This window comes from Pelodiscus sinensis, chromosome 12, assembly GCF_052426305.1.
Source record: "Pelodiscus sinensis isolate ZL-2025 chromosome 12, ASM5242630v1, whole genome shotgun sequence".
Lineage (NCBI taxonomy): Eukaryota > Metazoa > Chordata > Testudines > Trionychidae > Pelodiscus > Pelodiscus sinensis.
In genome coordinates, this window is record NC_143063.1 from 25,495,686 (window position 1) to 25,511,170 (window position 15,485).

General features: G+C 47.4%; 1 protein-coding gene across 1 annotated transcript; it reads right to left on the minus strand.

Annotated features, from left to right (window-relative positions):
* Window positions 1-11,739: 11,739 nt before the first annotated feature.
* Window positions 11,740-13,994, minus strand: LOC149523729 (uncharacterized). Its single transcript, XM_089781467.1, has 2 exons — window positions 13,220-13,994; window positions 11,740-13,024 (listed from the first exon to the last, which is right to left on the minus strand). Exons 1-2 carry the CDS (start codon window positions 13,767-13,769, stop codon window positions 12,468-12,470), a joined length of 1,107 nt encoding a protein of 368 aa, XP_089637593.1. The 5' UTR covers window positions 13,770-13,994; the 3' UTR covers window positions 11,740-12,467.
* Between the last annotated feature and the right edge of the window lie 1,491 nt (window positions 13,995-15,485).

A 15,485-nucleotide genomic window follows, 5' to 3' on the forward strand; every position in this document is an offset into this window, starting at 1 on the left:
GCATCCGTGACAAAGGGCAGGCAAGCTTCCTCCACTCAAGAATAGATATGCTCTCTGCCATTTTTCTATTTTGCTCCTCCCAACTTACTAACATCTTATTTACTATGTACTGTGTAAATCTAGATGATCCAATGCAGTCCATAAGCAATTGCTCAGTCTTTGCTGTTTGTTTACTACGACTGTCAATCATCATGAGCTGCCATACTACTGCAGAGTCAGATTGATATCATTCTTTTGCTAATTGTTCAACTACAGGCAGTCCCCGGGTTACATGGATCCAACTTACATCGGATCCCTACTTACAAACGGGGTGAGGCAACCCCGCACTAGCTGCTTCCCCCCAGCAGACCAGGGAGACACGAAGCTAGTGCCCCGCCCCCCTCCAGCAGACCAGGGAGACGCGGAGCGGCTTTTCTCAGCAGACATCTCAACTTGAGAATAAAGGACTGAGGGAAGTGAGGTGTGGGAGAATAAAACTGAGCTCTGGAGAAATGTTTGGCTAGAGTTTCCCCTACAATATGTACCAGTTCCGACTTACATACAAATTCAACTTAAGAACAAACCTACAGTCCCTATCTTGTACGTAACCCGGGGACTGCCTGTACTTCAAAAATCTTATTGAACAATGTGTTTTATAGTGGCTTATCTAAAGATTACTACAGATACATTAGATTTCACCTAATATTTTCTTCTGATAATCTAAGTGTAAACAAGACAATAGTTTGAAGATGAATTGTCATTAAAGTTAATCTTGAATCAATAATAATAAGGAAAGGATATTAAAGAATTGCTTTCCAACTCCTCTAATGTGACCAAGCAGATACTTCAGAACTCTGTAATGCCTTAGATTCTTAGCAGCCTGGCAGAATCATCATTTTGCCAAGACCGTTATTTGCTGAAATCTGAGACATAATTATGGTCAGTGGAACTTCTAATCTTGAAAGACCTGAGCTTTAATTCTTTATGCTATCAATCTCTCTCTGGATTTTCTTCATGTTACATTTGGAGTGATTAACTGTAAGTGAGGAATAGGTCCGTAGAATTACATACCATCTAAAGTAGGACAAGAGAGGATTACTCAGTTTCCTAAGTAAGAAACACATGTCTTCAGTGTTCACATTAACCTCTTGTGTGCTTCACTACAATGCAATGCTAGCACCAAGTCAATTTCAGATGGCATTAAAAACTCAGAGATCACATGATGATACTTGCTGAAATTATTCTCCCATAAGCTTTGTCCTGCGCTGGATCAAAGTGTCTGGAATGCGTCATAACTGAGACAGCCAATCTCAAATCAGACTGACAAAACTGGGCAGACACTCCCAAACCAGTGGTATATTCTACAACTAGACTTAACAGGCCACTAACAAATGTGTTCTCTTGGACACCTATACTAGCTCACCAGGAATCCATTGTCTATTCCTTCAGGCCCTCCAGTCTATATTATCACCCAGACAAACTAGATTTCTCTGGTGAAACTTATTAAATCAAAGAGGTTTAGGCTGGATATTAGGGAACACTTCCTAATTGTCAGGGTGGTTAAACACTGGAATAAGTTGCCTTGGGCAGTATTTCTCAATCTTTTTTTATAAAGTACCCCTTTTAAAAATATATATATATATATATATACATATATATATATAACATACCCCAGTACCTACAGTTTTCAGACACACAATTTTTTTTCTACCATTGCAACACATTTGTTTAAACAACTTAATCATAGCTGGGCAGGTGATGAAATTGTTGGGTGTAAAAAGTACAAAAATAATAGAGCACTGTAAAACTTAAAACAAAAATTCATTTTTCTCCAAATTTCAGTTGTGTTGATGTACCCCCTAGACTTCTCTCGAGTACCCCTAAAGGTACTCGTACCACTGATTGAAAAACACTGGCCTTGGGAGGTTGTGGAATCTCCATATTTGGAGATATTTAAGAGCAGGTTAGAAAGACATCTATCAGGGATGGTCTAGATGGTACTGGGTCCTGCAGTGAGGGTAGGAGACTGGACTTGATGACCTCTCGAGGTACCTTCCAGTTCTAGTGTTCTATGATTCTAGGATGTATATAGACCATTCTTAAAACTGAAATACCCACCCCGAGAAGTGAAAAAACAGATTGACAGAGCCAAAAGAGTACCCAGACATGAATCACTTCAAGACACACCCAAAAGAGAAAACAACAGAATTCTACTTGTCATCACCTATAGTCCACAGCTTAAACCCCTCCAATGCATTATCAACAATCTACAACCTATCCTGGAAAATGACCCCTCACTCTTAGAGGACTTGAGGGGAAAAAAGAACAACTAGTATAGTGAAGTAGATTAAAGTATAATCCTAAATTTTGCACACCGGAATTAAAACAAGATCTAGATCACTAGTGAAATTAATGGGCGGGGGTCAATCTAGGCTTTGGTAGAAGCCTAATTTTTCAAAAAAAAAAAGACTACAAACATATAGAGAAACATGTACATAAAGCAACCGAAATTTGTTTGTTGAAAGCTTTCTAACAGAAAAGTGATGGACCTGTACTTATTTGTAGGAAATCTTGCACAATCTCTAACTATATTATCTCTTGTATTACTACCAATACATCACTTTAATATATGCTACTAATGATCACATTAATGTAAAAAGATTTTTATGCACAGCACCCTTTAATTTACATTGTTGCATTAACTGGCAATTCTGTTTGTATTCCAATAAAAAAAAAATCTTTTGTTCTGTACTTTGAGTGTTTGCAATGTGCAAAGTACCGCATTGATTGGATATTGAACAGTGTTGAATTATGAAACCCACTAGGTATAGAACTTCAACATACACAATTTAATAGCTGCTACAAATGTGTGCCAGTAAGAAAATACCCACTTTGGCAATCATGCAGTAGAATAATCAATACTTATTATTGCCACCAAAAATATACCAGTGAGGTTTATTTGGTAACTATTTTGTACATTCAGAAAATCTCTTTCTACTATTAGGGACAGAGATTTTGAAGATAAATCTGTTTCCTTCCAGATACAAAGTTAATTTCTCTAAGGGGATAGAGTAGAAGATCAATATCCCATAGTTTCCAGTATTTTTGGCATAAAATTGTTACATTCAACTTTAAAACATTAGGAGCTTAAGACCCTAGCTACAGTATAGGATGAAACACCTCATACCCTGCAAAATAAACGGTTCATTTTTAGTAAGTAAATTGATATTATTAAATCAGTCAAACTACATAGAAGTCTGCATTATGTATGCTTGCACACAACTGCATTTACTCAGAAGGACTTCACATTCCAGTGCTATGGATCATGAATTTGACTATAAATATTTCCCTCTCCTATTCCCCATTCCACCACTTTTTCTTGTTTGTTTAGCATGTGATGTTCTTTTTGTAAATATTAGTGAATTTGTTGACAAAAATGTTTTGGATTATTGGTGAACTTTGCTATTTACAGTAGAAAGAATGTTTATTATCTAGCAGGTGCTTCAGAGGGGATTCTATTGTTCAGTGGGACAAAAGTAGCAAATGGAAAGTACAGTGTTCATTAAAATGGATTGCACAACCAAGAATCAAACTCTGTGTTGCTTGTGCAGACACTGATTTTTTTCCATTTTTGCTTCCTTGGGCTTATCATGAGCCAGTGTGCATACACCTGCATCTAGGATAGTGAGATTCTCAGACTACCCAGAGCAGATTAAATGTCTCAGTAACTCATACCTTTCTTTTTCTTCTTCTTCCAAGTGACCGGAATAAAATGTATTGTGTATGACACTGCTTCTTGTCATAAAAAGCTCACAGAGAACAATTAATCTCCACCCCAATAAAACCACATCAGATCTGCTGTTTTCTACAGCCCAATCACATGTATACATATTGATTCTTCAGAGTTTGGAAATAATACAAACGTTGTGTCTTGGACTCTGGATAAATGATTCCAAGCTGTAACGTAAAGATGTCAATAATTCACCATTTTAGTATTAGCATCATTTAGTGTTTACATATATCTAGCTATCGCAAGCTGTCTAAGAGATTCCAACTCTGAAAAACAAATATCTATATTATCAGAACATATCTGGGCACAGGCCCATGTCTAATGCATTTGGTAATATTCCTAAAAGTCTGCCTTAAAAGAGAAGATGTCCTCCAAGGCATTGATGCACTGAGTGAGCTCATTAAGTCAATTAAAAGCAGAAAAAGGGACATCCTTAGCTAAGAGCAAGGAAATTGGAAAGCCATGAGCAAGGAGCCAGTGTAGATATGGCAGGGGAGCTGACAGCCGGCGTGGGCCCCTGGGCGTGGTGGTGGTGGTGGGGGGGAGATGGCTTCATGCTCCCAAAAGGGGAGGGGACTCAGGCATAAGGGAAAAGTGGATGGGGGAGGGAGAAGGATTTTGTTTTGCTCTGGGGAGAGAGTTTTTCTGTATAATTTCTTTTGTTTAGATGTATATCCATTGACCAATGGAAATGGCTCCTAGGTGGTGGGGATGGCAGCAGTTCCTGAAGTGTAACTCAAGGAATGGGTCATGTTACTCTCAACATTTTTAAAGAGTAGTATTTAATTAATTGAAGTAAATGACTCCCAAGTCTCCTTTTGGCTTTTGCTTTCCCATTGTTTTGCATGGGACCCATTACAATTGCAGTGTCCATCTGTCGAATACTTCCATCTTTTGCACTGTAATAAGCCACCCTTTGCATTGAGTGGAAGGAAACCAAGAGAGACAGCTCAATGTAAAGTTTCTATGTTTAATAAAAATCCCTACTCAATAGTGCTGGGTTCTTGTTATCTTGCTCCTAATTCAAGCCTGGTGCTTCTTTTCCTATAAAAACCCCCAAGTGAACAATGCAAAGGGAGTGGTGCTGTGAATCAATAATCTAGTTTCTCATGAATATTCTGTTCATTCCCCATACAGATTAATTCAACATCTGTAATAATCTAGGTGGAAAAGCGAGTAAACATGGTAAAAAGTTCTCCTCGTGTTTGGAGTGTAGGTTCCAGTCTGTAAAGTCTCCTCCATTATATCTGCTGTGTGGGACCTGCAAAATGAATGAAAACCTGGAAATCCAGGTGGGAATGCTTTATCTTGTGTCCTGCTGGGCCTTTAAGATGAAATCCAGCAGCACTCCCCAGCCTGTAAGTATGCATAAAGCCCCTCCCTTGCTGCATATCAAATTGTAGGCTGGGATAGCAGCTGCTTTCCCTTTCTCACTAGTTCTATGCGGAAGCGTATCATGCACTCAACACTGCACCTTCTCCCCTGGCAACCCACCCTGTATGGAGTCAGTGCACAGGGTGAATGCTTGCCAAGGGTTCCTGAAATAGGTGGTGGCCACTGTTGTGCAGTGGTAAAGACCTATTCTAGTCCCACTGCAAAGGCATGAGTTTTGGCCACTATGAACTTGATGGGTTTCAGAGAGCAGTTAGCAGTATTTTATCCCTGCTACTTTCCTTCTGTCTGACTCTATCTCCTATCTATACATTTGTTTAGAGAAGAGGCTGCCTGAGTTTGCTTCCTTTGCTTTTAATGCTGTCTGTGCCTCAGGAAACATCAGCTTTTCCTATGAAGATCTCAGGCGCTTTGTATATTATCAACTTCCCCGGCTAGTTAAATAAATATCTGCTACTTACAGGGCAGATGTTTTCAAGAGAAAAGGGCCAATTTTTCTCAAATCTTTCATGATCAAACTGCTTTCTTCAACATACAAACACATTTCTTACTCTAATAACAAGGGCTTTTCAGTTGTATATCTCTGCAAATGACAGTCCTATCTGTTTGCTAATTAGATAAGTGACAGATGCTTGTTCCCTTTCCATCTTCTATAAAATCTACATCTCACCACTTTTTGCTCTGCATAGAAGCATCCTTGGAATGCATCCAGAGAGGGAATTATCCAACAGAACCTCCAGTGCTTTTTTTCATTGGCCCTAATGCTGCTTACTCTACAGCAAGGTATCAAATTCAGCCTGTGAGGAAGGCAGAATTATACTTAAAATATGATGGGTGACTGAGCATGCTAAATACCGGGATTCCCTGCTGATTGCATATATTAAGGCTAGGATATTGTCCCATTTGAGTGACTAAGTATGTGAGGTTGGATCATCCCTATTCCTAACATAACCATGAAGAGGGATAGAGGAGACAGATGGTCACGTTAGAATTCCCTGAATCTTGGATTTGGGCCTTGTGCAGAATGAAGGGCCCATTTATCAGAGTGGCAGGTAGACGGAGGTATCATTTCTCACTCCTATATGCCAAGCAGCAAAAGTGGGTGGATGCAGGGGAGGGAGAAGAAGTAAGCTCAGAGCTGCAGTAGGAGCAACATGAGCAAAACCAGTGGTGTGGAATTGTTTCAACATTTTAGACGTCTGTACACAAATGCAAGGAGTAATGGGAACAAACAGGACAGAATACAAGTCTTAGTATTCAAACTAAATTATGACTTAATTGGCATCCAGAGACTAGAGGGGGTAAATCTTATGACTAGAATTAATATAGGGGGTATAGCTTCTTCAGGAAGCACAGGCAGGGGACAAGGGAGGAGCTCTTGAGCTATATATCAAGAAAACATAACTTACTGTGAGGTTTAGAAAGCAGTGAGGGGCAAACCAATCCAGCCCCAGCCCCCACCCCTCTAGCCCAGGTGGCCCAAGTGGTCCCAATCAGGCTGCGGCAGCCTCAGTCCTGCTGCCAGGCAGCACGTGGTAGTTGCTAGGATGCCTCTGATGAGCTACCATGGCCCCAACTGGGCTTCTCCCAGGTTGCCATGGTATGGGCTCCGCTGCCAAGTGGCACATCGCCCCAGCCAGGTTGCCGGGGCACTGGACATCCTGCCCGGCACCAGGCAGGCAGCTGCAATCAGACTGCTGTGGCCCTAGATGGGCTGATTCAGTCTTGCTGCCACCAGCATCCCTGGGCTATGCTTGAGTCCTAGCTACTGGCCCTCCTGCCCTGAGGCTCTCTTGTCCAGGAACATCTGTAGTCATCCTGGACCACGGATGTTACGAGACCAGAGTGTCCCAGTTTAGGTAAGTGCAATCTGTAAAAGGCAATTTGGGTAAAAGTGATCATGAAATGACAGATTTAATTCTTTTAAGGAAGAAGAGAGAGCAGCAGAATAAGGACAACGATCTTCAAAAAGGCTAATTCTGAGACTTAACAAGTAAGGTCCCATGGGAAGAGAATCTAAGGGATAAAGGATTTCAGGAAAGTGGCAGTTTCTCAGACAGTGTTAAAGGCACAGTTGCAAACTGACTAGATATAAAGGGAAGATGGGAAGAATAGTAAGAGGCCAATACTTCTCCATCTGGAGCATTATAATGAACTTAAATCAAAGAGAAATCCTACAAAAAATTGAAACATGAATGAATTGTTGAGGAAGAGCACAAAAGAATAGCACGGGCATGTAGAACCAAAATCAGTTGGGGGACTCACTTTGTGCCTTAGCCTAAAAGGGATATAAAAGGTAATAAGTTACTTTAAATACATTAGGCTCAAGAGAAAGATGAAGGGAAATATGGGGTATCTGCTTAGCAGATATCAAGAAATATCACATTTAATGCTTATATTTCTTCAGCCTTTACTAAAAAAGGTGAACGATGATCAGCTAGTCAACACAATACTAACAAGAGAAAAAGAGTGCAAGATGAAATAAGGAAATAAGGAAATAAAAAATTAAAGAATATTTAAATTGGGATATTCATATTAATAGCACCAGATAAAATTCATCCTACGGTACTTAAGGAACTAGCTGAAGCAATTTTGGATTTTTAGCAAATATGTTTGAGAAGTCTTGGAGGATGAGTGAGGTCCCAGATGACTGGAGAAGAGCAAACATAGAACCTATACTTAAATTGGGAAACAGGGAACTCAGGGAATATATAATTCAGTACCTTGGCACATACTAGAACACATTATTAAACAATCAGTTTGTAAGCACCAAAAAGATAATAGCTGGAAGAGCCAGCATGAATGTATCAGGAACAAATCATGCCAAACCAACCTAACTTTGGCCTTTGATAGAATCCTGGCCTAGTGGATGGAAGAGAAGCTTTTGAGACTGTCCATGAAAACGACACAGGGGGCTAAATAGGCAAATGTAATCTAGATTCAACTAGTTGTAAAGTGAGTATACAATTGGTTGAGAGATACTCAAGGTGTAGTTATCAATGTTGTCATACATGTTGCTCTTAGTAAGGTGCCCCCTGCATTAAGTGTGCTTGCCTGTAAACCATCCGGCCCCATGCATCACAAGCAATAAAGATTCTCATGTTGAGAAATCCATGCATTTTTTAATTTAAGGAACATAAGGAAGCACAGACAGAAAAGAAGTTCAGGGAGGGAGCTTGCAGGCGGGTGGGAAGAGAGAGAAGGGAAAGTGGTATATTACCATCCCCCGGGTCAGCAATTACATGGTGTGAGAATGAAAGACTTTTGTTCTAGAACACATTCCTGGGGGCTCAGTGGGAGGCTGCCCTGGACTTCGCCCTCTCCCTGCATTCTAGGGTCCCTGGAAGAGGAGGCTATAGAACTTGGTAAGGAGGGAATGTGGGTCAGCATGAGCTGACGGGAGTGCCTGCACATCTGGCTGTCCTGTGAGTCCATCACATGCATCATCAGCTCCGTTGTTAAGATGTTCTCCTGTGCCTTCACTTTGTGTTTCCTGCTCATTTTTCTGTACTCAAGTTTCACTCCTCTCTCATGCAGCAGCTTTCTCCTCCACTCATTTAATTGCTACCTGTCCAAGCGTGCGGGTTGCATTTGCTCATTGAACATGTCATCCTTAGTACATTTTCACTTTTGGATCTGTGATAGCCAAACAGCTGGAGGAGCCAGGCCCAGGGGAGTGTGCAGGAGCCTTGTTGTTGCAACCACTATAACAAAAAGTGAAGGGAAGACTTTACAGGAGATACGTTGTGGAGTGTAAACCTAATCTCTTAATATAAGGGGACGTCTGTCCAAGACAATAGACATGTATGTACAAGGCAAAAGTTATGCTTTTACGTGCCTACTATGCAGCAGGGATACCACAAAGATCTGGGAGCAGCTGGTCTCAGTTTGGTGGCAGGCCAGGACTTGCTCTTTTGCTTCCATTTTGAAAGCCTATATTATACAATGCTTGCAAATAATAGCTCCTGCAGCTAGGCAAGCATCTGCGTTTTCAGAGGGGAGCCACGGTATCATGGCAGCAGGGCAGGGGCTCACGGCAGCTACCATTTTCTAGGCAAATGCAATTTTCCTTCCCGCATGAGCTTGCAGGCAGGAGGGGGAAGTGATCCGGGAGTGGCAGAAGGACATGTTTTGTTGGAGAGAATCAAATGGAGGTGTACTGCTGTGGTATTAGTTACATAGCTGCTTCTGCTTTATCCAGGTTGCCAGACACAATATTAGTCTTCTCTGAATCACCCAAAGTGATAGGCAATGGGTGCTGACTCAATGTGGCCAGAACCCTGGACCTTATGCTGCAATGCTTTGTGCAGTGATACAAGACCATTTACGGCTGGCTTGGTGTGGATAGATGTCCTATTGTGGAGGACAGAATAAGACAAGCCTCCCCAGTAACCTTGTGAGAAGGAGGAAAGCGTTTCTCTGAGAGTTTTATGGAGATGAAACAGGAATCCTCCCTGCACATCTCCAGGCATGTTAACAAACTGTCCCGGGGACCCCTGCTGTGTAGGCAGAGTGACCACCATAGATCAGACCCAATTGTCTTCACCCACTTTGTAGCATGATTGAAAATGTGAACTTACCAGATGTGCCCTCCCCACCATCAGGGACTGTCAGCAGGGCATCCTGGATAGAGAGGTTTGTCTCCAAAGTTATAAAAAGGTCCTGGCTATTGGTGAGATAGGATGCACCACTCGCCTGCTGACCAGTCTCTTCCTCCTCCTCTTCCTCACCAATGCTATCCTCCAAGCTGCTGCCTGAGGCTGCCAGAGAAGAGTCTTGGGAGGAATCCATAGACTGGCTTAGGAAATTGGTCTGGTCCCCTCCTAAAATCCTGTGCAGCTGCCCCTAGAAGTGGCATGTTTGCAGTGCTGACCCACACCATCCTTTGCATCCTTTGTCTTCTGGTATGCCTGCTTGAACAGCTTCATTTTAATGTGGCACTGCTGGGCTTCCCTGGTCTATCATTTCTCCACCACATCCTGTGCAATCTTGGCATAAGTATCAGCATTTCTTTTACTGCTTCGTAGTCCTGCCTGAACAGACTCCTCTCCCCACATAGCAATGAGATCCTGCACATTCCATACTGGTGCTTGTTTGCAGCCCTGGGCATTCGTGGTCAGGTGTGCTGCTGAGAAGATCAGCAGATTTGAAATTCCTGGCCAGAGTGGCCCAGTTGGGCACTGTGGGGGTACGTCTACACTACAGCGCTAGTTCGAACTAACTTAGTTCGAATTAGTTAATTCGAACTAAGCTAGTTCGAACTAGCGCATCTAGAACTAAAAACTAGTTCGAACTAGCGTTTTGCTAGTTCGAACTAGCGCGTCCACACTGATTGGACGCAGGGGGGCATTTAAGGGCAGCTGAAACCGGTTCTGGCAGGGCATCAGGTCAGCAGTTGCTTTGTGTGGCTGCTGTCTGAGGCTATCTGAGGCTCGTGCTTAAAGGGACCCCCCCTGGACAGCCGGTTCTCAGCTTTTCCTGCTTGCTTGCCAACCTCGCCGAGGGACAGCAAAGCGTCGGTCTCTGTGCCCGTCTGTGTCGGTGCTTCCCTTCGGGGGGGCCGCCGCAGGTGGCAACATGGAGCCACGGCTCGCCCTGCACCTTCTGGTGCACGTTCTGGACTTGCTGCTGCAAGCCTGCCAGCAATGGCTCGAGGCTGCCTGGCACCACCTGGGGAACGTCAGCCCCCTGCCTCTCCGCCTGGCCGCCCTGGGGGCCGTGGAGGAGCCGCGGCGGCGCCCCGGCACCGGCGTGCCCCGCCGCATCTGGCGTCTGGACACCAGCAGCGACTGGTGGGACCGCATCGTCCTGGAGCGCTGGGACGACCGACAGTGGACCCAGAACTTTAGGATGAGGAGGGACACCTTCCTGGAGCTCTGCGAGTGGCTCGCCCCTGCCCTGCAAAGAAGGGACACTCGCATGAGGCCCGCCATCCCCCTCCAGAAGCGGGTGGCCATCGCCCTCTGGAAGCTCTCCACGCCGGACAGCTACCGATCCGTCGGGAACCAGTTCGGCGTGGGGAGATCCACTGTCGGAGCAGTGCTCATGCAGGTACGGCGCTCGTCGGCCACCGAGCCGGGGGGGAGGGGGGCTGCGAGGAGGGGATGGGCCGCCCCAGGGACAAAGGGGGGGGCGGGAGGAGGCGAAAGCGCCCCGCACCGGAGGGGTCGGGCTGTCCCGGCCGTACTACACGCCGCCAGGGGGGTTGCTTCCGGGAGTGGGGCGCGGGGCACTGCCAGGGCACGCACGCTCCCAGCCACCCGGGCGCCCCACTGATTGACGCTTTGCTGTGTCTCTCTCCGCAGGTGGTCAAGGCCATCAACCGGGTGCTGCTCCGCAGGGTGGTCCGCCTCGCCAACCCGGATGCCGTCATCCGGGGATTCGGCGCCCTCGGCTTCCCCAACTGCGGGGGGGCCATCGACGGGACGCACATCCCCATCCGTGCCCCGGAACACCAGGCGTCCCGGTACGTGAACCGCAAGGGGTACTTCTCCGTCATCCTGCAGGCCGTATGTGACCACCGGGGACAGTTGACGGACATAAATGTGGGCTGGTCCGGCAAAGCACACGACGCCCGGGTGTACCGGAACTCCTCCGTGTGCCAGCGGCTGCAGGACGGGACCTTCTTCCCCGACCGCCACATCAGGGTCGGGGACGTGGACATGCCCGTCTGCCTGGTGGGGGATGCCGCCTACCCACTGCAGCCCTGGCTCATGAAGCCCTACACGGGACACCTCAATCCCTCCCGCCAGGCCTTCAATAACAGGCTGAGCAGGGCCCGCATCGTGGTGGAGGGGGCCTTCGGGCGACTGAAAGCCCGCTTTCGATGCCTCCTCACCCGTCTGGACCTGGCCGAGCACAACATCCCTCCCGTGGTGGCGGCATGTTGTGTGCTCCACAATTTGTGTGAGCGGAAGGGGGAGGCTTTCTTGCCAGCCTGGATGGCTGAGGCTGACCGCATGGCTGGACACTACGGTCAGCCCCGCACCGCCGCCGTCCGGGAAGCCCAGCGGGGGGCCATCCGGATCCGGGAAGCCCTGCGGGAGAGCTTCCAGGTGGAGGAGGAGGAGGACTGACCTCTCCCTGCATGCCCCACCGGGGCCTTCTTCCACCCTACCCCCCCCTTCCCCTTTCCCCTCCCTACCTACTGTCAAATAAAGACACCTGTTTTTCCAACAAAAACGTCTGTTTATTTCAGAGAACTGGGGTGGGGGAGGGAGGAATGAAGGTGGGAGAAGGGAGGGGGAAACCTGGGACGAGGGAGCTGGAAGGGGAGGGGAGGGAAGGGAGGAAGGGAAAGGAAAGCTCAGGGGTGGGAGTCTGGGTGCCTCTCCCGTCTCGCCACACTGCGGGTCCGGGGGCGTCGGTGGGGAATGGTTGTGGAGGGGGGGGCAGAGAGGACAGGGGGTGTGGAGGAAGCAGGAGCGGAAGCAGGAGGAGCAGGAGGAGCAGGAGGAGCAAGAGGGGGAGCAGGAGGAGCAAGAGGGGGAGCAGGGGGAGCAAGAGGGGGAGCAAGAGGGGGAGCAAGAGGAGCAAGAGGGGGAGCAGGAGGAGCAAGAGGGGGAGCAGGAGGAGCAAGAGGGGGAGCAAGAGGGGGAGCAGGGGGAGGAGGAAATGGAAAGCGGTCTAGCAGGCTCTGGAGGTGGCCTCGCAGGGCACGGCCCTGCTCCTCCAGGGCCTCCAGACTCCTCTGGCGCAGCCTGAGGTCCTCCTGGACCCAGTGGTCCTGGAGACGGAGCTGTCGGTCCAGGAACCGGAGATGCCGCCTCTGGTAGTCCTCCTGGTTCCTGGCTGTCCTGCTTGCCCGGGCGCGGGCGGCTGCTGCAGGCGGTGTGGTGCGCCCTGCAGTCCCCGGTGCTGCAGCTGTGGTGCAAGAAGACCAGCGGTCAATTACCCCAGGGGCCCAGGTGTGTGAAACCCAGCTCCCCTCTGCAAGGCCAGGGCCCCTGCAGGATCCCCAGCTGCTGCTCCGTGGTGGGCAAGGCCCAGGCGCACGGTCCCGGGGCTCCCTCTCGCCCCAGCCCCCCGTACACATAAGGGGAACACGAGGGTACTCACAGGTGGACGCCTCCCCGGCCTCTGATGATGCAGGCGAGCGGCTCTGTGGGGTGCCTCGGGGGTCCCGGGTCCTGGGAAGGCTGGCAGCAGGCTCCTGGCTCTCAGAGCCCTCTTGCTCCTCCTCGGTGTCCAGGAGCGGTCCCTCTGCCCCGGGGTCAATCACGTCCCGGGGGGCAGGGACGGCATGAGCCCCCAGGAGGCGGTCCAGGGCATGGAAGTGGGGGCAGGCCTCCGGGTCAGCCCCTGGCAGGCAGGCCCGGGAGTAGGACTGCCGCAAGTCTTTAATCTTGCAGCGCACCTGCTCCCGGCTGCGCTGGTGGCCCCTGGCGGCCAGGCTGGCAGCCATGCGTCCATAGACGGCCGCGTTCCGGTGGCTAGTGCGGAGATCGTGGACATTTGAGGCTTCCCCCCAAACCTCGATGAGGTCCACGATCTCCGCACTTGACCAGGCGGGCGCCCGCCTTGTGCGCCCCCGGGCAGGCTCCCGGGAGCCGCCAGGCTGGTCGTGGGGAGCAGTGGAGGGCTGGGAGCCCTCGGATGGCTGGCTCATGGTGTGGCAGGTGCAGGCTGTGCAGGCACGGGTGCTGGCAGCCTTGCAACTGGCACAAAGTGAGTAGCCAGCCCGTGGCCCTTTAAGGGCTCCGGGGCCGGGAGGGGGGCAATAGAGTTTCCCTGGTGTTGGCCAGAGTGGCCACCAGGGAAACCTGGGAAGCCTTAGCCTCCCACTAGTTCGAACTAAAGGGCTACACAGCCCTTAGTTCGAACTAGCTAGTTCGAACTAGGCGTTAGTCCTCGTAAAATGAGGTTTACCTAGTTCGAACTAAGCGCTCCGCTAGTTCGATTCAAATTCGAACTAGCGGAGCGCTAGTGTAGCGCATAGGAAAGTTAGTTCGAACTAACGTCCGTTAGTTCGAACTAACTTTCTAGTGTAGACATACCCTGGGACACCTCCTGGTGGCTAAGAACTTCGACTTTCACAGCTGTATCTGCACTACCCTAAAGTTGGCCATACAAAGTAGAATTTATTGTTACTTCTCATGAAAAGCAGGAGTATTGAAACTGACTTTAATCACCCTTAAAGTTGACTCAACGAGCTTGGTGGTATAGACTCATTGTTTAGAAAATTGACCTAATGCAGGTAAGTTCAACCTAAACTCCTAGTGTAGACCAAGCCTTATTCTGCAGCGATGAGAGTTAGGTTAGGAAAAGCTATCTAACTATAAGAGTAGTTAAGTTCTTGAATGGGCTTCCAAGGAAGGTTGTAGAATTGTCATCACTGAAAGATTTTAAAAGCTTGCCACTTGGCAAGGATGGTCTAAGTTTACCTCAACCCATGCAGCTGGAAATTTAATACCATTGTAAGGTCCCTTCTAACTCCATATTTCTACGATTCTAAGTCTGTAACCTTATATTTGAGATTCCCTGGATCTTGGATGCAGTTGTAATGAAAGCTACCAGCTCCACTATCATACTGACAGTTACGCCTATCAGATCTCATTGATTTGTTTCTTTGATAAAGTAGCATTTACAGTTTCCTTCTGCTAGGCTTTACTGGGCAGGAAGTCACTTCTGAAGTCTATTTACCATACTGAAAACAAAGACAAAGGACATTATGGCCCTGTGATTTGTGCACCAAAAGCTTTGAAGCCACTTTTGCAGCAAGTTACATGATTGAAATTCATGGTCAGCCTATCAAACTGATATGCTGCTGTATCAGCTTGTCATACAAACATCATCATCATCCCCTGTTGAAGATCCACAAAAGATCTGCAAACTGCAAAAGAAAGTTATGGTCGGACATGTAAATCTGGATTCTCTACTCAAATTTGGAACTTTTGCACAAACTGGGAGGTGCCAAAGAACCAAAAACTGGCCATAAATAATCTATGCGGGATTGCCCCATGACTATGAATGTTCCTCCTGGACAGAATGTCCCAGCTTCAAGTCCTTTGTCTGCCTCAGCCAACCTATCCATTGCCGCAGGAGACAGATACCAATAAGATCTTTGGCACAAATTAGAGCTGCCTAGAAGCAGCGCTGATTCTTATCAGATTTAGGCTTGACCTGAGAGTCTGGATGCCAAAGTGTTCTGATACTTACCTCTGCCATCCAGAGTTCAGGTGCAGAAGCAAGTTGAGCTTATAAGAGGAGTCAGAGTAAGTCCTACATGTGCTACGTTGGCAGTATATAATTTATTACAGAAAAGCAATAGAGAAGCACTAGCTTAATGTCAACAAAAAATTTCCTCTCAATTTGGCCAATAGAA